The following is a 22,538-nucleotide window of genomic DNA, read 5'->3' on the forward strand; positions in this document are numbered from 1 at the left end:
CGATGCAGAAGCTGCAGGAGACAGAGGTTTGATTCCTGGGTCAAGAAGATTCCCTGGAGGAGGGCATGGCAACCCACTCCAGTGTTCTTGCCTGGAGAATCCCGTGGACCGAGGAGCCTGGCGGGCAGAGAGTCAGACACGACTGAGCGCACGTGCACGCGGGTGGGGGGAGGGGCACGTTAAGTCCGTAACCTTTCCCCTTTTCCAGACGGAGTGATATTCCATTGTGTGTACCACATTGTTTATCCATTCATCCACTAATGCACGCTTGGGTAAATCAGTTTATTTTTATAAAATTAAAAAGCAGGTAAAAGTGAAACACTACAATCTGATAAAGCCATAGAACTGAAGCTTAGATTTAAGTAGAATTTTTGCTTTTTATTGACTAAGTTTAGAATACTGGTATAAAAGTTATATTGTGAGTAAAGCTGTCTACTGTTGACTCAAAGTGAAATGTGAGTTGTTCTTGATGGAATTTCCTATCATTGGTTTCAATTAGGTTGGAACTGAATTATGGCCATTTTATTTGTCAGCCAAGATAAGGTATAAAGCAGAGAGCTAGCGGTACTCAAACTCACCCAGCTCTTAACCCTGCTTTGCCCCCAGCTCTTCAAAGGAATGAGTGCACTCTGGCATCTGCAGTGGCATCACTTTAGATGATTTGCAAGTTCACACTTCTAGAAAGGGCTTTCCAGGTGGCGCTCGTGGTAAAGAACCCATCTGCCAATGCTGGAGACCCGAGAGATGCAGATTCGATTTCTGGGTCAGAAAGATCCCTTGGAGGAGGGCATGGCAACCCACTCCAGTATTCTTGCCTGGAGAATCCCATCAACAGAGGAGCCTTGCGGGCTACAGCGCGTGGAGTCCCAAAGAGCCAGACACGACTGAAGCAGCTTAGCACTCATGCGCTTTTAGATTGGAGTATGAAGGTGTTTTCTATTCACGCGTTCAGGAAAGGGACGCAGTGGCCTGAGCCTGGCACCCCTCCTGGCTCCCTCTCCTTTACAAACAGTGGAGTGACTCAGGGAACAAACCCAGGGTGCTATAAAGCCGAGGTTCTACAGTTACTCTGTTCCATCTGAGCTCGTCGGACGGGCCCAATACATAGTGGGTCTTAGAAAGTGGTAGTTGCGGTCTTCCTTGGTGTCATTTTGTGGGTGCTCTTCTAAACACAGCTGCCTGGGGTTGAAAGGGGGCTCTGGTTCCAGTTGGGACTTAGGGTTGAGGGTAGAGCCGGCCACACCGGGCTCCTGAGTCAGTCTGCAGATTGGCCTGCATCCAGGCCATGCATGTGGTGAGTCAGTGTGTTTCCAAGGAGCGGGTTGTGCCGTCTTCAGCTCCAGTTAACCTTGGTGAGACAGAAGGTGAGTTCAGGAGGCCTGCTGTGCTGGGAACAATCGTGGCGAACTGTGCAGTTGTGGAAGGAAATGCTGCAGAAACCATCTGGTGAGTTGGAATAGCCTGAGAGGTGAGCTTGAAAAAAGTGGTTGTTCTCTGGGAAGAGGAGCGAGGTGAGTCGTGGGCGTATTGTTCTGTGTCACAGAGTTGTTCTTCTGAATGTGTCCAGCCGTGGGGTCTTGCCCTCTTATCTCTTTTAAGGGAGTTCTGCCTTAGGAACCACCCAGGGAGGCCTGGCCTGCTCACACCTTATGGGAAGGATCTGAAGGGCCCATGGTGGCCCTGAGGCTTCTTCCAGGAGCACCCCTTGTCCATCCCCCACACCTGCCAAGGGGCAGGCCTTCCCAGAAGCCAGATGTGACCCGTGTCCTGCCTTGTGAGAAGGCAGCAGGAGTCCTAGGCCCTTTGTCCGATGAGGGCACATAACCCATACAGACAGATTTACCATCAGGAATTTAAATAACTCTCAGGGGTGAAAAAAGTGTATCCTGCTCCCTTATATCTGAAACCACTGACATTTTTCTTTAAAATTTGTCAGTTGCACTGCACATGTAAAAAATTTGGAAATTAGTGATACTGAAGACAGGTGAGCTACCTAGACCCACCCCCACAGTCATCAGTGTGACATTTTCCCATAAGCATCTTGTTGGGAACCTGGGGTAATGGCCAGTCTGGCCAAGGTCTGCTTCCACTCATGGCAATCCCTCCGTGTGGTGAGAAAGGGGCAGCCTGCCATCCACCTGCGTTAAAATATTGGCCATTCCGGCATTCTTACGCGGAAAATTCCACGGACAAAGGAGCCTGGTGGACCACAGCCAGTGGGGTCGCAGAGAGTCAGACGTGACCGAGTGAGCGTGAACAGAGAAGCTTAGGGCAGTTGTACAGACCGGGTGGGGGTCTTGGAGACCCCTTGAGGAAGGTGCACACCAGCAACCACAGCACAGAGGCCACCACCGCATGCTGTGTTTTGGCTTCTGCATCACTTTTTTTGTGTGATGCAATGGGATTGAGTTTATTTTTAGTTTCTTCCAGTTTTTAAAAGCCTAGCATGCTCCAGGAGACCATTTAACTTCTTCTCACCAAAGAATTTGGTTGTGACTGTCTTCATGAAGTATTTGAACATCGGTGAAGGGAAGAACCAATTAAAATGAAAGAGGCTAGTATTTGTGGTGGGCTAACCGATTCTTTCTATATGGAAATCTCACTAATTTTAGGCCCATTTCATCAGTTCTCTTGGGCCTTGGCAAAAAATAAAGGACAGTATTTGGTCATTGCCCGCCATCTCAGGGGCACAGGGCCAGCTCTGACCATACTACTGCTTTGCTACAGAACCTTCTAGGCTGCCCTGTTGCCTAATAGATGAAGCTTGTGCTCCCTCACTTTACCAAATGTGGGCCCACCCTACCAGACACATTTGTCCTCCTGGTCACAGCCTGCACCAGTATCCTACCTGGGTCAAGTGTTCCAGCCAAAGGTACTGCTGTGGTGGCCACATACGCCCTCCTGTTCTGTGTCCTAACTCTTGACTTCTGTAAAAATCCTTTGTTTCCTACAAAATGAATCTCAAGTGCATTTCCTCACAAAGCTTGCTTTTCCCGTAGGATCTGACCTCTAACCTGCCTGAGCTGCCTCTGCATTCAGTTTGAACTGCCCTCGTGACAATAACATTCTACTTGCATTTTGCTTAAGAGCTATAGGCAGCTGTTTTTTTACTGAGCTCATATTCTGTGCCACGCTCTGATCAAAGTCCCTCATGTTGAGTTTTCTCAGTTGATCCGCCCAGCCACCCAGTAAGTTGGTTGCTGTTTATTCCTTTTACAGAGAGATGAAATCATTTGTGCAGGGTCCTTTCTGGTTTGTGGTGAAGCTGATATTAGCACCATCAGAGCGCCTGTCTTAGCCACCATGTCCCAAGAATGAAATCTACCACCGTATATAGGTGGTGCTGAAGAAATACTTGCCAAGTTTGAAAGTGAGAATTAGTAAAAAGTGACAAAGAGAATGAGTGACATGAGTAATCACCAGTATTTGTAAACTAATAGAAGTTGATTTTGTTGTAGATTATTAACATGCATTTCATGTAAAGCATTCATAGCTCAGTTGGTAAAGAATCCACCTTGTAGTGCAGGAGACCCTGGTTTGATTCCTGGGTTGGGAAGATCCCCTGGAGAAGGGATAGACTACCCACTCCAGTATTCTTGGGTTTCCCTTGTGGCTCAGCTGGTAAAGAATCTGACTGCAACGCAGGAGACCTGGGTTCAACTTCTGGGTTGGGAAGATCCCCTGGAGAAAGGAAGGGCTACCCACTCCGGTATTCTGGTCTGGAGAATTCTGTGGACTATATATATAGTCCATGGGGTTGCAAAGAGTCGGACACGACTGAGTGACTTTCACTACTAAAAATATATCATTAAAAAAAATACTTAAGTCTTAGGAAAAAAAAAGAAATACTTGCTAGATAAATGCATTCATGTTTACACGCTAAGGGGGCCCAGCCACATGTAATCAGGGGCAGCTTCAGGTATGTGCATAGGGCCCCACACTTAGAAGGGTCCATGCTGGGTTTAATGCTCTGCTGTTGCTGTCTTGAAAGTTTTAGTATGTTTGAACAAGGAGACCTGAATTTCGTTTGCACTGGGCCCCACAAATGACGTAGCTAGTGCTGTCTGCAGTTCGTTTTTATCTTCTGTTCTGTAGAGTCACCCTTAGATATAAAGTTGACTCATCTTAGGAGGCACCCACGATGTGTGCTGGTCTGTGAACCTCTGAAGGCTTGCCAGCAACTGGGAAGTGATGATCCATTTATCTCAGTGTGATGAACCGCGGTACTTTCCTAACTGTACGAGAGTTACTCATGGTTGTAAACTGATCTTGTCCCAGGAGGCTCATCAGAACAGGATTTCAGTGGTCCAGTCTGAATAGCTGGTAGGAATTGTATAGTTAGAAAGCCAGGGATAGCTCTGGTTCACAAAGTTAGGAAGAGACAAAAAGATAGAGGGGTGAGTTGCTCGGATTCGAACACAACTTGTTCAAACCCTAGTCTGAATACAGCAGCCAAGTGATGTTATTACGTTGAATCATTTTAGAGAATTTTTTTTAACAGAATTCTGGGAAGAATCCCGGTTGATATGCATTGCTAAAGACAGACTTGAACTGAATCCTGTTCTCTGGGTGAATAGCGTTTTAATTGCTAAGTTACGGTAAAATGCTGTGCTTAATTATGGACTCGGATATCTAATTTGTCAGTCATCGCTGCTATTTGAAACTCTCTCGGTTCTTTTTGCCACCATTCCGCTGTTTGCACTTGAGATACAGAGGGCCTTATCTCCTTGGACACATCCAAGCACTGCTATCCCTTTGGAGTAAAAGGCAGGAAACGGGCATAATTGAACCCATACATAACTATGCAAGGAAAAAAATTTAGCATCAGTTACGCAGATACTAAGAGTTCCTTATCCATAAATTGGTAAATCACAGTCTCAAGAGATCAACTTAATAAGAGCCTTATCAATATTAACATCATATGTGTAGTCCTGTGAGTAGATTCATGGGGAGGGTGTGGTGGGATGTGGGTTATTTCATTAGATAGCTGGATTTTTTTTTTTTTTTTTTTTGGCGCTTCTCTTCCTTTTATCTTGACGTGAGAAGGCTTCTGGAAAAATGAAGAACTGATATTGATCTTGGACCATTTCTTCCTAAATGTCCATTCCAGTCAACTGTCTGTTTTCATTACAATGAAATGTACTGCATGTAAGTGGAAAGCTGGCATTGAGTGTAGTCCTGCAGACTATGGGAGTATTGTCTGTCGGTCTGATGATCATGACTTTTTCAATTGCTGCATTCTTTGAACAGTCCAAAAGCCCCCAGTGTTTTATTTCTGCAGAGGGAAGTCAAAGCCATAGAGAAAATTTAAGATTGGTTACTTTAAAAACATTTAGTTATTTCTCAGCTAAATTGATAAAAATGTAGCGAAGAGAATCTACTGAAATAAAGGCTAAAAAGGTTTTTAGATACTTCCTTTCTAACCGTGAACATAGCATTCTCAAAGAAGATTATTTCTTGATTCCAAAAGATGTCACAGCAAGTGACAGATATATTCATCCTAGTCCTATAAACCTATTCAGACATTAATAGGGGCTCGTTAAGACTGAGAGAAAGTAGAAAGATCTGTGTTTATCTCAAAAGAAAAGAAAAGAAAAGACTTGTGATCCCCTCAGGTAGAGTTGGGGGCAGGGGCTTGGAGGTTCAAGAGGCTAGCATGCTGACTTCCTCTGTGAGCCAATTTGGGGGTTACTCTTTTTCAAAGTATTAAGACAGCAACCAGCCAAAATTCCAGTAATGATCAGCCATGGTCTCTCGCAGTAGACCGCCAGTGCCAGGCAGGCAGGAACCTCCCACTCTCTGAACGAGATCTGTTTTCCAGTAATATTTGTGAGCTGGTATCAAATTCACAGTATTTGGAAAGAATACTAAGTCATCAGAATAAGGGCTAATTCTGAATTTTTTTTTTTTTTTGCCTGCCCTACATACGTCTAGAGTCATAAAAACATTTGGGTGGCATTCCATCAGTTGCTGTGTGTGTGGACAGTCCAAAACAATGCCACTATTGAGTTATGTAAGTGCAGAAGAGGCCTGGGAATGAATGCTGGCCTTCTGGAAATGCTATTTTTTCACTTTGGGATAACTCCAGTAACCAAGTAGAATTTTCTGATACATCTGCCAAATAAAAGAGCTGAGGTTGAGAAGTAGCATAAGATATTTAATGTACGTTTTGGAGAGCAGGGTAAGAAAAGCAAGCTCTAAATATAAATACGAAAGTTACATCTTGACTTTGGCTATGGAATCTTGTTGTGACTTCCTCATAGAAGCAAAAACACTTACCATGAATATAATTCAATGGTGTTACTTGTTTATCCCAAAAAGAATTAAAAAAAATCTTCAGGCCCCCAGACATTGGCCCCAACGGTGTTCACATTTCTGCTGTCATCTCCCTTCTTTTCATTTTTAGGTAACACCTCCTCTTCGCATTAAGAAAGGCAAAGCAGCAGCAAAATGAAACTATATTTGAAGTTTCTCTGTATTGTGCATGCGTGCTACGTTGCTTCAGTCGTGTCCAACTCTCTGACCCCGTGGACTGTAGCCACCAGGCTCCTCTGTCCATGGGATTCTCCAGACAAGAATACTGGAGTGGGTTGCCATGCCCTCCTCCAGGGGATCTTCCCAACCCAAGGATGGAACTCCTGTCTCTTAGGTCTCCTGCCTTGGCAGGTGGATTCTTTACCACTAGCGCCACCTGGGAAGCCCTTCTCTGAATTAGGTGTATCTAAAAACCAAACTCTTCAGGCCGAAGTGGTTCGTGCTGTTCTAGTTTTCTTCTTTGTAACCTCCTCCTTCCCTTCTTCCCCCCACTCCAGTCCCTTTCCAGTTACTTCAGGATAAACAGTGAGAAATTTGGGAGATGTTTTAATGGAAAAGAAGGGATAACAGAATCACACCTGATAACAAGTTTGTCACTGAGGAGAGAGTTGGGGCTCCCCAAGAGAGATCTGCCTCTTGGACATAGACCAACTTTGGGGATCATATTGTGGGGTATCTATCCTTATTCTTTTTCTGCTAGAAAAGCTTCTGAGTGTGATTCTATTATCCCTTCTGTCAGTTTCCTGTACCTGGAGCCCTCTGCTCTATTTCAGAAGGTACGTACGTTCCCTGTAGGAAACTGCCGTGTTTCAGTGAAGAAGGTCCAAGGGCTTCAAAACTTCTGTCTTCAGCTTTAAGACCCCTTTATGTGCAAAATCATCTGACCCTGCAGACCCCTTGCAAGCTGTCTTACTAAGCACAGAAAAGCCATCTTTCTCTAGAGAATAGCAATAGCCTGACGCAGAGTGCACTGGACTCAGAAATTCAAGAGGCCTGGCTTAGTGAAAAAATGACTTTGATTCCCCTCCCTCAACTATAAAATGGAAATGACCTGCCCTGCTTCCCCTTTACAAGAGCCAATGATCTGGACCAGCATTTGCTTCTGAAATAAAATATCATTGTTTTAGCTGATGTTAAGATTTAGCTGACAGATTGTCACAGGCTTCAGCCTCACTTATTAATACCCTGCAGTTGCCCCAGTGCCTACTTGAATAGAGCAAGTAGAGGGCAAAAATCATGTCTCTTCTGACCACAAAGCTCTGTTTTTTGCATCAAGCCAGTCTGCGGGGTGAGGGACCCATACTTTTAGAAAGAGATGTATTGGGGGCTAGGCAGAGCACACCTCTGCTGTGTTATCAACTCAGTCATCCCAATGAAATTCAGCAAACTGCAGTTCTAGGCACGTTTCCATGGAGGTTTTTATATGGTGATGCTACTATCAACCAGATTTATACATACTAAATAGCAATATCTGGATATTCATTCCAGACCTTTAGTAATAAAATTGGAAAACAAAGAAGCATACAAAGAATGTACTGGTCTCACTGTGGTCATATACTCTGGGAGAGCCAGTGGGGAAATTGAATTAATTGCCATGTTAATGTCACTGGGACTCATTATATTCTCTGGGCTGCCATACTGCAAAATTGCATAAGCATTTCAGCCCTTGAATTCTGGCAGCTTTTGGAAACATACATGTTTTCTTTTCTTCCCCCCTGTTATTTTTTGACGCCCCCGCCCGCTTCAAGGCCTTTTTCCAGCTGTCCCCTTAAGGGAGTAGTTTTATGGGGAAGTTTCTTTTGTGGGCTTCCAGCTGGCTTTATTTTCACTATCCCCACAAAGTGGCTGCGTTTGTCGCATTCATGTGATAGTACCCATCACACCGCCTTGGGATTTTCCCTTTGAGTTGCTGACTTCACGTTTTCTGTTTGCACACACAGGCTGTCTCCTGGTTCGGACATCTACGTGACGGTCTCATCCATGGCTTTAGCAAGATCCCAGCCATGTCGCAACTCCCCTAGCAGTCTGTCTTCATCCAGCGAGACTGGCTCTGGAGGGGGCACCTACAGGCAGAAGTCCATGCCCGAAGGGTAGGTAAAGTCGGCATCACTGTCTCTGCTCCCGTGTGTAACTCAGATGTGCAAAACAGTTTCCATTCAGCCGGACCCAGTTCACGAAAGAGCGAAAGGGGAAATACAGTTATACTCTGCATTAAAAAATGTTTTCATGGCTAGTTCCAACCTCCTCTTAGAAAGTTTATCATTTTGTAGTCTCTAAGGACTCAATGGCAAAGAAATCAAATTACATCGATTCCTCCATTGTGTGTGTTGATCTTGTTTCATCGTATGGATTTTGCCATTTCTTAAAATTTCCTCCAAAGTGAACTTAGGAGTATACTGCTTGCGCTGGGTAGAGTTTGTATTGATGTTAAAGTAGGGAAAATGTTCATTCTGTCCAAAGCTTAAAAGGATTTTTCTCACACTCTAGAAATCTGTGATTTCAGCCTGTGGGTTGTTTGGGAGCTTTTCTCTCCATCTTATTTGAAAACACTATAAACACCCAAAAGTAACTGTCTGCTTCTGACAAGACTTACAAAGGAAAAAGCTAAGTGTATGTGATTGTAAAGGCTACTAAAAAGGGAAAAAAAATTGGCTTGTCTGAAGCTGGAAAGGAATTAGCAGAAAACATCGCGTGACACGCAGAAACCGACTTTGCAGAGAGGGAGAGTTAAAGAACCATCACAGGCCTCCTGCCAGACACCTCTGAAGACCTTGAAACCACTCGAAATTCAAAAATGGCATGTTGGGGGAAAAAAATATGTTTCTGTTCCAAGCTTTCTCCAAATTATTTTTAACAGATGCACATATGATTTGTTTACTTTCTTGAGATCTTACCATGTTATAAAACAATTCTGCTTATGAGAATAGTGTCATAATGGATATTTTTTTATTCTATGGTCTTTTGTTGGTTTTTACAGCTGTTAAGCATAATTTTGTTGATGTTTTTGGTTAATGTTTACATTAGCAGAAAGTAAGTAATAAAAAAAACTACAGTAAAACATACTTCCCTCCCCAACTCTCTCCCCAAGGAGTCCGTTGGTAGTGTGTCTAAAATGTACATTTCTTTCGTTAATTACTTCAGTGACAATTAGTAAAAAATTATAGTTCTTATTGCAGGCCCCTGCAAAAGATTTTATGAGTTAAGTAGTAGTATTATTCCATGCCACAAGCCCAACTGATTATTTTTTGTTTTGATTAGTAGATTTTAAATGGCCTTGTTTGACTTCAAAAGTAAGAATTCACTGCAACTTCAGTATATTTAATACAGTAATAAAATATGAATGAGCTAACAACAACAAAATCCTGTTTGCTTCTCCTCTACATTTCATATGTACTCTCAAGGCATACTAAAATGTAATTTGAAACAGTAATTTTTGGTGATTATTAATGGTAGAAACATGGCTCCAATATTCATGCTATACCATTTTTTTAATAAGGTGGTAATTATTTGACTTGATGTTCGATACTAAGCGTCCCATAGCTGGTACGGAGGGTTTCCCCCATCACTTTAAGGTTAACTGGTGACTGTTCACTGTACTTTGTAACATCAGTTTTATCTGCAGTGAACCTTTACAGGAAGATGCTGCTATAGTGTTTTCCTCTAGATCCCAAGTGAATTGTTGTCTGTATCAGCGATGCAAGAGACTTTAGTATTCATAGTCTGATTGACACGCGTTCCTCACGAGCCAGGTTTGATTCCGAAGTCACACTTACCAAGGGAACAATTGTTAGATCTACTCTGCAACTTAGCCCAGTAAAAATAAATAGGTCCAGGGTGACAGTGAAGCAGGAGTGTATGGAGTCTGCTGTGAACTCATTCATGTTAAACTTGGACAAGCTCCAAGGTGTGAGATAGTAACCGCAGGTCCATATACACTGACTGTGAATGTAATCCGCCCCTCTGTCGCCCTCCCTGTGCTTCAGCAGACTCAGTGTCTGCTGGTGTGTGGCGTGTGCCACCCGCTTGCTGGAGTAAGGATGTGGAGAGCATCCAGATCAGTGGAGAGGCGCAGTTTCACGGGCTAGTTAATAAAACTACTCTCCTGGCATGAAGGGGAAAGGGCACTTGCACAGTTTAGGATGGGAATAAGAGAGAGTTAAAGGCAACAGTGATAGACGGACATAGGATAGGGTCTGTTCTGCCGCCCTTGGAGATGTGTTTTGGGGCCACATGCCCTAAGGGATGTGGGCAGAACAACATGTGCAAGAGAGGCGGACTGGGCAGATACGGAGCTGGAGGATCGTGGTGTGAGAAACGTAACCAAGGCTGTGCAACCTGCAGGCAGGCTTGGGGAGTCAGGGAGGCCACGATGGCTTTCTCCCAGCGCTCTTCAGTGAGGGATTAAACTTGTATCTAGGGGTAACTGAGATCAGTAAGTGAAAAATCATAGAGAAGACGTTTGGCCCCTTGTAAGGAGGATATTCCAGAGCTGTCAGCCTGCCCTGGGGAACTGTAGACGGACTCATGAGGGAGAAGGTTCTTGGTCATTGAATGCATTTCGTGTATCAGCCAAATGATTACTTAAAAACTCCTTCACATCGGAACTGTGACTCCTAGAGTATTATAAAGTGCTCCTCCAAACAGAGACAATTAGGTTCTTCAAAAAGAGGTACAGTGTAAAGTTAGAACAGGTTTTGTCTGAGCTCCTCAAGGATGGGGCCTTCGCAGCCCTGATGGCCTGGCACAGAGTGAAAGAGGCTTGTGTGTGAGAACTAAGACCAAAAGTTCATTGGGTGGAGCTTTTTTCAAGGCAGAGTTGAAAGACAGACAGGCTTACTTTATCATTTCTTTAAAAGCAGACAGCCAGAAAAGCATTTGGCTTTCCATTTATAGAGGTTTAAAAAGTTGTCTTGGGTTTCCGCTGCTACCAAAAAGTAAAACTAAGATTCCAATTCACTTCTTTCTTTGATCTCTGTGCCTTCTTGAAAAAAAAATTAGTGTACTTAAAATAGGATCATTGGAGCCAACTGGAGGATATTCACAGTTCTTTTAAACAAAGACCCGATTTAGGAAGTGACAGAGATCATAATTAGTGAATTCTTTTTTTTTTTTTTTGATGAGCCTTTTCACTGAAATTTTCATCAATTCAACTTTTCATTTGTTTTTAATAATGGAGGTAACTGTTCAGTGATGCTTATGAGTTAAGCTTGTAAATAACTCTCATTTGTGCAAAAAGTAACAAGGGAGATATTAGAGTAGGAGTTTTACTAAAATATTTCATAGCCTCCCCTACATTGCAGAGGCTTTTATATAAGTTTTTCTCCCTGGATCCTTATGAGAGTTGCCATTTTAAAAATAAATAAAGGCAGAACTTGAGTGACTCCGGGTGGGGAAGCTGAACTCAGCTGCTGATCTTCCTCCTCCTAATCTCCTTCTCTTTGCAACACCCCGATTGGTGGTTCTCTCCACACATTTATCAGTTTGTAACAAAGACACCTGTCACACGCATCAGTTAATTCAGGTTCTGTTTTGTGATTTATTGTATCGATTACTTATGAGTTCATTAGTACCCACAGACAGATTTGTAAATTTCCATGTGAATCTTTGAGTATTACACCCTGGCCCTTTTTCCTGGACTCTGTCAGCGTTTACTTTGCTGATGTTACTAATCAAGGCATATACTTTAATTAAGCATATATTATATTACTATTCTACCTAGGAAAAGTTATTAGTAAAATGAGCTCAGTTAAATAGATAAATGTTCTTTCCAGAAATAGACGTTTGCCTTTACATATGCCAGCTCACCCACTTCCAAAGTGCTCTTCCAAAGGCAATTTGAAATTTATACGTCTGGAAAGTGGTCCCTATGTAATGTAAATGATAGCAATCTTTGTCTTTCAGACCCTAGAGTAAGAGCTTCAGAAAAACTTGTTCCAAGCATGAGTGCCTTAGTGATGTAGCAGATTTCTGAGTTAGGAGAAACCGCTGGAATGTGCCAGTTGGACAACACACAGAAGGAACACTAGGCCGGTGACGTTTTTCTTCTGGCTGTGAACGAGCGTCAGAGCTTACTACACAAGGGCCAGAAGGCTTTGGTTTTTTACCGTGTCTATTTTAGGTTGGCTCAGTGCTAATGACTCTTGCCCTTGTTCACAGTTTACATACTTAGATACATACTCTGCTGAACAGAGGGATGTATCCCGACCACGACATCCACAGTTCTGGCATCCATGTATGCATGCACGAGACTGAGTCCAGACCTGTGAGCAAAGCTGGTAGAACCTATCATTAGAGCTCAGTGCGTTACACCCAGGACTGCCTTCCCGTATGGGCGAGGTCCCTGACGTTGTCTTTGCCTTTGGGGAAATCCCCCCAGGTTTGGAATCAGCCGCAGATCCCCCGCCTCCATCGACAGGCAGAACACCCAATCAGACATTGGTGGCAGCGGGAAATCCACACCCAGCTGGCAAAGAAGTGAAGACAGCATCGCTGACCAGATGGGTAAGTAACTAATTCCTACAATGAGCAAGGTGCTTTTATACCCAGGTGATTTTGGCTGCCCTGGTTGATGTCATCAGTGCATTCTCTTCTCTAGTACATTCCTGGGTCATAAATAGGAGTGATCATTAAGTCTGTTAATGTGTGTATAAGTCAAAGCAGCAATTAAGACCTGAGAGAGAAGTCAAGGAATTCTATTCATCAGTGACCCTGACTTTGAAGACAGAAAGTACATAGGAATTATTTTCAGCACCAAGGTTGAAATGCCAGAGTAGTAAGACACTTATGTGCTGTCTCCCTCCCCCGCCTTGTTTATTTATCTCTTTGTTTTTGCCTACTATAAAGGCCCTGGGAGATTAGTTGATATTCTTAATGTTGAGTTTTAAAAAATTTAAAAGCTGTGTACAAAATGGGTAAGAGATATAATTGTTCTCTAGTCACCTCTTAAGGATGCCTTTCTTCCCTTATAGGCTTTTTATTCCCCCTACTCTGCTATGAAGCTGTCAGCTAAGGAAATGTCTTAGGATAAAACCAGGTGGAAGGGAAAAAGATTTGCATGAGTGAGCCTTCCTTTGGGTTTCTGGCACATGGCCCTTTCCCTCTCCCTGTCTGTCTACACACTTCTCTGATGACATCTAAATACTAGTTGATACAATAACATTTTGCCATGAAACAGGATTGAGTTTTAACACAGTAGCACCAGGGATTTAGCATCAACACAGTTGACACATCAGGGACTAGAATCCAGACTGTTAAAGGTTTTCCCCCCTTTGCCTCTAGTAGCTTTCCTATCAAGGTGGAATAAAAAGAAATCAATTTCAGGGCTGAAAACAGATTTCACTGCAAAGACCTCATCGTTTTATCCTCTCTGCAAACACGTCCTTTGGTTCTGTTTTAGTGACTACGCCCATGTTCCCATACCTGGCGGGGGAGGGCATCCTCAGTGCAGAGGTGGGGTCCATGCTGGGGCTCTAAAAACCCACGAACATGGAAGGGAGTGGAGATGCATTCGATTAAGACAGGAGTTGAAGAAGAGAAGCAGAATCCTCAGGTTCTGAAGATAGGCTTTGTTCCACCCCTTCAGTGCGGCGTGCGCCTTGTTATTGAAGCCATCTGTCATTCCCTACTCTCGTCCCACTCCCCACCCCCCACCGAAAACCTGAGCGTATTCGGATCCACTGTTCCGCTCTTGACAGAACGTTTCGAATCCCATATGTTTTGATACCGTGGAAATGGTAACGACACATGTGAACAGGATCCCTCCTTCAGCATGACTTTAGCAGCTTTTTTCGGCTCCTAGTTGCAGGCTTTGAACAAAGCTGCCAGCGGGCCTTTGTGCACTGTTCAGGGTCACGCTTCCCACTCATGTGAAGTCGTACAGGGAACGAAACAGTGTCTTGGGACTGGAGAGGGTAATTAGAAGGCTCGTCCTAGGCCCATAGTCATTCTTTCGCATAAACCTTCCTCTCGTCTTTTTTTTTCCCCTTGTATCCACTTTAGTTTGGTGGCATCTCACACTTCATAGATAAGGTTCTGAAATGAATACCGGTGAATCTTTTTAACACATTGGTTCATCCTTTTAGTAAGCTTATACCTTTTCTCTTAAAAAAAGAAGATACTTCTAGAGCCTGCCAGAGAAGCCTTTTGTTTTTTTTAAAAACAAAGACCTTTCTCGATTCAGAATCTAAGGCTACAAAGAAAGTGTTCAAATAAATTTTTATAACTTTTGATATTCTGTCATCCCAAAAGGATAACCCAGCCCTTTCTGCCTGGCACTTCAGAAGGAATCTGGGGCTTAGCTGACACAAACCATGCTAGGGAGGAATCAGGACAAATAATTGTTATGTTCTCATTCCTCAGTACACTGTATTTTGTGGCCAATGGACTGACCTTCCTACACTCAATTTGTAAGAACACAATTCTCTAATGACCTTCAGGTCACTGGTTGAAAATGTCAAGCAGATTCTTACTCATTAGCCAGGCTCTCCCCGTCTTTGTCCATCCACAGATGATAAGCTGATTCCCAGGGGAGACCCAGAGCTTAGCTTGTTGAATTGGCTCACTCATTTCAGTTTGTTTTTCCTGCCTCTCCACTTTTGGACACGGTTGAGAGTCAAAGAGTACACTGCTCAGTCCTGTGCGTATTAGGAATGGCGTTGCACGATTGTTGCCATCAGCTCTTAGGTGTGTTAAAGAGGCGAAGTCGCTTAACCTTTCACTTTTGGAAGAGCCCCATCCTGAACGCCAGCGGAGTCCAACAGGAAGCAATTGTTTTAAGTAAACTAGTCGCTGTGTGTCTTTTCTGTTGTGCTTAGCTTACAGTTATAGAGGACCTCAGGAATTCAATTCTTTTGTCCTCGAGCAGCATGAATATACAGGTAAAATGTGTCCAAAGTGTCATGGTAAGTAACACGCGATTGCATCCATGCCTGTCTAGGTAACGTAGACCAAGGGAGGTTAGCCACACTTTGCAATGAATGGATGTCATAAATTTGATCCATATATTCGAGACTTCCCTGCCTCCCCAAGCCGAAAATTGACTCCTGACTTTGCCGCATTGTTCATGGCCTCTGGTTTGGTGGCACTTGGCTCTGCTCATGTGTATGGTGTCACACACTGTCACCAGCTGCAAGCTTCACCCATCAGCCACTTAGCTCTTGACATGCTGTCTATCGTGCAAACTCTCGACAAGCTTCCCGCTGAAATTCCGAGTTTGCTGGCCAGTGAACTGAGAGGTGCGGGGGCAAGCCGTCCTCATTTGTCAGCCTGTGCCCGCGTCTGTTTAGTGCCTGCACCGTAATGTCCTGTGCTGTGTTCCAGAGCCGACCTGCCACCTCCCAGCGGTATCCAAGGTACTGCCAGCTTTCCGAGAGAGCCCCAGTGGGAGATTAATGCGTCAGGATCCGGTGGTTCATTTGTCTCCAAACAAACAAGGGCACGTAAGTTAGCTATAAAGTAATAAAAATGGTGCAATAAAAACTGCTGCAATGGACAGGAACTTGGGCAGACTTTGGGAGGTGGTGAGGGACAGAGAGGCCTGGTGTGCTGCAGTCCGTGAGTCACAGAGTTGGACACAACTGAGAGACTGAACAACAACAACAAATAAAAATGGTAGATTCCCAGCCCTGTGCCTTTCTTGCAAAGTGAAAATGGTACCGGTCTGCTCTCTTATTCTTCCACAGCGTCAGAGGGGAAGTCATCCTAATAGAAAGTGGGCACTGGCTGCCATAGCCCTGAAATGTCTACTGCAATGGCCTTAAGCTTTTTGTTGTTGTTTAGTTGCTAAGTTGTGTCCGACTCTTCATGATCCCATGGACTGTAGCCTGCCAAGCTCCTCTGTCCAGGGGATTTCCCAGGCAAGAATACTAGAGAGGGTTGCCATTTCCATCTCCAGAGCATCTTCCCAACCCAGGAATTGAACTGGAGTCTCTTGCAATGCAGGCGGATTCTTTACTCCTTAGCCACCTGGGAAGCCTGGTCTTAAGCTTGTTTTGAGATTAAATTGAAATTCCTCGTCAGGATGCACCTGCTACCTCCACGGATTTGGATGGAAGGCCATGTGATACAATCACAGACAATCCTAGTGTCTGGAATAGAAATGTACTTGATTAAGATTTTATTTGCTTACACAGTTGCCAGCATGAGATATGAATGGTTGGAACATCAATCAAGGAGACAGACAGCATCCTGACAACTCGCCCTACCGCTTCTCTTTCCTTCCAGGGCTGCACTGATTGTTGTCTCTTTACCATAATTATACACAGTCCCCCATCAGTTACAGGTAGAATTGGGAATAAGAGACTCTCATTTCCTCCCTCTTTAAATGCAGTGGATTCCCTTGGTCTGTCTGTTCACTGGAATGTGTATGTTTATATTTATGTCATTTTATAGAATGAGGGCATAACTGAATTTAATAATCACTGATTTAATGAGGGGGCTCAATTTTTTTTTTAATTGAAATGAGTTTTGAAGTGTAGACTTCACAGGTTCATGAGCAAGCATCCTGTACTGGGCTGTGGAAGAGAGATTTACTGATGAAATGTGATGCTGTCACAGTTCCATTTGTAAATGCGAGATACACTGGTCCATCTGTCAATTTCCCCTCCTTCATTAACACTTTTTATATTTATTACATGGTCAAATACTATTTTGGCTAGATTTGGTTAGATAAAAAATATTCTCAAAGTTAATTTCACCTGTTTCTTTTTCTAAAATTTGGCTAGAGCACTTAAAATTCCATATGTGGTTTAAGTTATATCTACATATAAATCTGTCACATACTCTACACTCTCAACACATCTGATTGTGGACTGGCCACATTTTTAAGTGCCCAGTCGCCATACATGGCCTGGGGTTAGCAAATTCTATAGCCCAGGTCCAGGTGCTACAGGGGTTCTGCCCTGTGGCAACTGGGCAAATTAAATGATGGCCTTGTAATGCAAGTAGTTATTGAGAGAAACTAGAGTAGCACCAGTGAAGTAACTGGGAAATCCTTTTGCAAGGGGAGATCTTTCACTTTGAGGTTTGTCCTCCTCTAGCCCCCTTTCCGTAGCCAGTCAAGACACACACACGTCTTTCCTCCTCTTTTCTCTCAATCTCCACCAAGTATCTGAACTTTCAGCCCTCTAATTTAAATACTGTTTTACTCAGATATCCTTTGAAATCGTATTTCTTTGATAAATGGTAAAATCTTTCTGAGCAACCAAGCCACTATCCAACAAGCATTCTGCCCACATTTTTTTAAATTGAGATATGATTCACATTATTCACATATCAAAACATTCACACATTTAAAGTGTACTATTTCATGGTGTTTGGTATAGTCACAGAGTTGTGCAACCAGTACCATGATTTAACTCCAGAACATTTTCATCACCCTGAAAAGAAAGCCTAACTCTTCCATCCCCTCCAAGCCATTGACAACCACGAACTTACTTTCTGTGCCTGCGGATGTGCCACAGAATGTCCACATGTTGACATTTCATATGAATGGAATCATATAGTGTGTTGCCTTCTGTGTCTGGCTTCTTTCACTCAGCATGTTTTCAAGGTTCATCTGTTGGAGCATGTGTTAGTACTTCGCATCTTTTTATGACTGAATAATAGGCTGTTGTATGGATATAACAACATTTTTTCATCCATTGATAGACATGTGAGCGATGTCTACTTTTTTGGCTATTAAAAATAATGCTCTTTAAAATTCATGTGGAAGTTTTTCTTGTTGACGTAGGTTTTCATTTCCCTTGAGTATATAATTGCAGCTGTTTTCCCACAGAGCTGCCCCTGTTTTACATCCTACCAACAATGCCCACCATCCTTATTGTCTGCCTTTATTCTAGTGTGTATGAAGTGTTACTTCACTGTGGCTTTGATTTGCATTTCCCTAATGACTAATGATACTGAGCATCTTTTCATATGCTTGTTGACCATTTGTATATCTTCTTTGGATGAATGACTATTCAAATCCCTTGCCCATTTTTTATTGGGTTATTTGAAGCACGGAAGTTTTTAATTTTGATGAAGCCCAGTTTATCTATTTTCTCTTTTGTTTTTTTTTTTTTTACTTTTTGTGTCCTATTTAAGAAACCATTGCATACTCCAATCGTTTGTATACCTAATTTGTATACATAATCCATGGAGATGTATACCTATATTTTCTTCTAAGAGTTCTGTAGTTTTAGACCTTTTTGAGTTTATTTTTCTATGTGGTAAAAACCCAACTTCATTCTTTCTTGTATGTGGATATCTAGTTTCTCAACACATCTGTATAAATTTTACCTCTTAGCATTCCTTAGAAAAGCTGTCTCCTAAATAGATGCTATATGAAGAAAGAAAAGATATCTTTTCTTTCTAAGAAAAAGTCTTACGTTCTGCCTTCTGTTTACTCTGATCAATACGGTCTTTCTAGTTAAAAGCCCCTTGGAAGTATCACTTTCTATTTTAAGACTGAGATATTAGAAGACTCTAATGACAGTTTTGACTTTGCTGGTCACACAGATGGTAAAGTTCCACCTGCAGTGCAGGAGACCCATTCGGTCCCTGGGTCGGGAAGATCCCCTGGAGAAGTGGGAACCCACTCCAGTGTTCTTGCCTGGAGAATCCCATGGGCAGAGGAGGCTGGCAGGCTGCAGTCCACAGGGTCACAAAGAGTCGGATATGACTGAGCGTCTAAGCACACATCCAGTGTCAGTTTAGGGATGTTTTTCCCCCCCTGATTAAGACTCCTTCGATGCTATAGTTGCTTCAGCATAAGCTAAGCAAACTAACTAATGAAAAGTGGATTCTAAAACAGCAAAGTTTCCAGCACGTCCTGCCGTGAAATCTTCTGAATAGGTTTTTCCAGGTACCCCCGCCTTGCTTTTAGTCATCATAGAGGCGTTTTTGTGTCTCGAACCCCCTAGGAAGACACATTTCAGAGTCATTCCCCCGGTATTTGTTTCCTGCTCTTCAAGAAGCCCAGCCTGTCGTTAAGGAACCCTGCTTTCCTTGCAGTCCGACAGCCACTACTCGAGCCACTCCAGCAGCAACACCCTGTCCAGCAACGCGTCGAGCGCCCACAGCGACGAGAAGTGGTACGACGGGGACCGCACCGAGGCCGAGCTCAACAGCTACAACTTCCTGCAGGGCACCTCCGCGGACAGCGGCATCGACACCACCTCGTACGGCCCCAGCCACGGCAGCACGGCCTCCCTGGGGGCGGCCACCTCGTCGCCGCGCTCGGGGCCGGGCAAGGAGAAAGTGGCCCCGCTGTGGCACAGTTCCAGCGAAGTCATCTCCATGGCAGATCGGACTTTAGAGGCAGAGAGCCACGGCCTGGACCGGAAAACCGAGTCCTCCCTGAGCTTGGACATCCACACCAAGAGCCAGGCCGGCTCGAGCCCTCTGACCAGGGAGAACCCCACGTTCAGTATCAATGATGCTGCTTCCCACACCAGGTAACTGCCCCTCCCACTCCCGCCTCCTGCATCCAGTTTCTGGCCTCTTCTCACTTTCCTTCCATCAAGAGTATATTTTTTTTAAAAGGAGCAGGGGGGCCGCCTTTTGCACAATGGTGGTTAATTTTTATATACTTATTTACCATCCAAATCCTTTATTTCTACCATCCTAGTACATTATTTTAAACTGTGAGAAAGGTTTGCACATCTGTTTTTTTGTAGCTGTATTTGATTTTATAAAAATGTGCCTAACTGCATACCAGAATGAGAGGAGAATTTTGTCCTGTGGCTTCCTGCTAGTGATAGAGAATGTAGAATGAGACAGTCTATTGAAGAAGTAAGAAAATCTGGACCATATTTTTGAAAGGAAGGGGTCTTTTCCAAGACTAACAGGGCATATCATGTTTGATGCTGGACGCATCCTTAACACTCTCTATCAGAGGACGTCGCTTATCCAGTGTTTGCACAGCAATCTGTTTTCAGTAATTGGCTCCTGACAGTGATGTGTTGAGGGCAAGGGGTGTCCAACAGGAAAGCATGGCTAAAATTAGACACAGCCCATCTACCTTTCAGAATAGAAGCGTGCACATTCCCCTGTATCCTCGGTGATCACGCTGATAGGCAGGATAAATACTGTTTTTCATTTCCTCTTTGGTGTTTGAGCCTACAGTCCAGAATATGACAAGCTATTCGTCCTTTTAGGGAGGAAACACTCGTCACTATCTTTGGGGGCCTGTTAATCTCATGGTGGTTTCTCCTTTTGCCTTCTTTTGTTGTCAGTCATTGATCAGCTTGTGTGATAGCATCTAACCTTGGCGTCTTCCAGTCCTCTTTTACTCTTACGCCCTAAAGAAAAGCATCAGAGAAGTTGAGTTTAGTTTTGCTTTTCCAGTGGGAATCCAGGCACATAATCTGTCAGTAAACCCCAGGTAATCTTCACGAGAGAGGACATACTTGACTTAATTTGGATTTGTTTCACTTGATCAGTTAAATAGTCAACTTCTCCCGTTGTCTGTATTGTTACTGATAAGATGCACACACTTCCCATCTTTTAAAACATTGATGGTATGAAGCATTTCCTGAGTTTTATCTCTGTTTACCATCACCGTGTTGCAGTAATAAAAAGAGATGGTGACAGGCCTGGAAACTGCACGGCCCCCTAAGCAGAAAAGCAATTGGGAAAGTCATCTCAGTATTCTTGGGTAACATGTATCCAATTTCCAGTCCATAATTCAGAAAATAGAATGTTTGGTGCAGATGGATTAAGGAAGTGTTTGGAAAACAGAAAGCCAGGCATCAAATACCATGATAATATAATGTAGATGTAGAATCACTTGACTCAGTTATGTGACTGGCTTGCTGTTTCTAGCACACCCACTGCCTCATTAAGTACAGCCTGTGCACTGACTCAGAACATTTTTCAGTTCACAGTAGTTCCTCTGTGGTTTTCAGGTTTACCTTGACTCCTAGATTTGGTTTTCAGTTCTTCATTCTGAAAAGAGAATGTCTTTTTTGAAGTAGTACTCCATCTGGGGAATGTATCTCTGATCTAATTGGATGGCAGGAGAAAGTCACAGGTCTTGTCTAGAATGGCATTGCTCTGGAGTAAAGTTAAAAAGTGCTGGGCCTCTGAAGCCAAAGCATAGAACGTGGGCTGTCCAGTCTAACAGATCTACCAAATCCGAGGGGAGGTACGAAGCACCCTCTGAAAAGTCGGCACCTGGGTTAGCATTGTCTGAATGTGCTGACTGCGGCTGCCTGAAGGTCTTAAAGGATTAGCCACATTTTCTGCTTCCAACTGACCATGCAGAAATCATTGAAATCATCATTTAGAAATAGCTCTTCTGTTGAAAGTCAAGGTTGCTTGGGAAGAATGTGGCCTTTCAGGGAGGATGGCAGGGCTTCCCACCCACTGGTAGGTTGAGTCACATTCATTTGCGACTCTGGTAAATACGGATGCTTTGTGACTCCAGTTTGTTGATCTTGGCAGAGGGAGCTGGATAATCAGAGCTTTAGCAGACTTCCTTTTCTGGAGGAAAGGGGGGACTCAGCCACCAAATGCACATTGCTCGAGAAACTAAAATCACTGCAAATTAGGGTGTTTGCGTCCTCGGAAGACAGGAACAGCAATTAATGTGGAGATCTCTTGACAGTGCATAAAAGAGCTTGTACCTGGGGCTTGGTGACAAAATCTAAATTACGGTGATTAAGCTCCACTGCACATTTCTGCTGGGCTGTGTTCCTGCTGCCTCTGTCCTCCAGTCTGCCTGTTGATGGCTGTGCAGGTTTTGTGTGGCCCTCCCATGAGAACTGCTTATAATGTAGGTTGGTAATTACAGAGGGTTATTCTATCTGGGTGTCACTGAGAGGAGCCGTACACACTGAAAGCTTTCTACAATTAAAAAGTCTATTAATTGCTCTTAAGTGTTACTGCTAGAATACACATTGTCTATGAAGCTTGAAGCTTGGAAATTTAGGGAGAGCTCTTTTAAAACGAAATTTGTTTTTGTAATGGGTGTTTCACTTACAGGTCTTAAACCACTCAGAAAAATGATCCGTGGTGATCATAGGAAAGGTGAAGATAGTTTCAATTTTAGTATACTCTTATCAGCTGGGTTCACTTTGTCTTAGAGTTCTGGTCTTGGAAGTAGGCAGTGTCTATTTGTGTGGTGACCGAAGACTTCCTTAGTTTACAGAACTCTCATCCTGCTGACCACCGGCCACTGCTGATGGCAGAACTAAGTTCATGACCACGTATTATAAAGCTAAAGGGGAATTCCCTGGCAGTCT

The 22,538-nt window shown here is 43.5% G+C and overlaps 1 protein-coding gene across 28 annotated transcripts in view; it reads left to right on the top strand.

Annotated features, from left to right (window-relative positions):
• The window catches only part of SIPA1L1 (signal induced proliferation associated 1 like 1), a 521,644-nt gene that overhangs the window by 464,079 nt on the left and 35,027 nt on the right, over positions 1-22,538 (top strand). For 25 of the 28 annotated variants that reach the window (XM_059890919.1, XM_059890912.1, XM_059890910.1 and 22 more), the window contains 5 exons: positions 8,256-8,405; positions 12,692-12,816; positions 15,129-15,191; positions 15,634-15,752; positions 19,306-19,748. In XM_059890919.1, the coding sequence (XP_059746902.1) occupies positions 8,256-8,405; positions 12,692-12,816; positions 15,129-15,191; positions 15,634-15,752; positions 19,306-19,748 (900 nt within the window). The remainder of the gene's footprint in view (positions 1-8,255; positions 8,406-12,691; positions 12,817-15,128; positions 15,192-15,633; positions 15,753-19,305; positions 19,749-22,538) is intronic. The other 3 variants (XM_024998110.2, XM_015473279.3, XM_015473280.3) reach the window with 1 other exon arrangement.

The sequence above is a fragment of the Bos taurus genome, chromosome 10 (assembly GCF_002263795.3).
Source record: "Bos taurus isolate L1 Dominette 01449 registration number 42190680 breed Hereford chromosome 10, ARS-UCD2.0, whole genome shotgun sequence".
NCBI lineage: Eukaryota > Metazoa > Chordata > Mammalia > Artiodactyla > Bovidae > Bos > Bos taurus.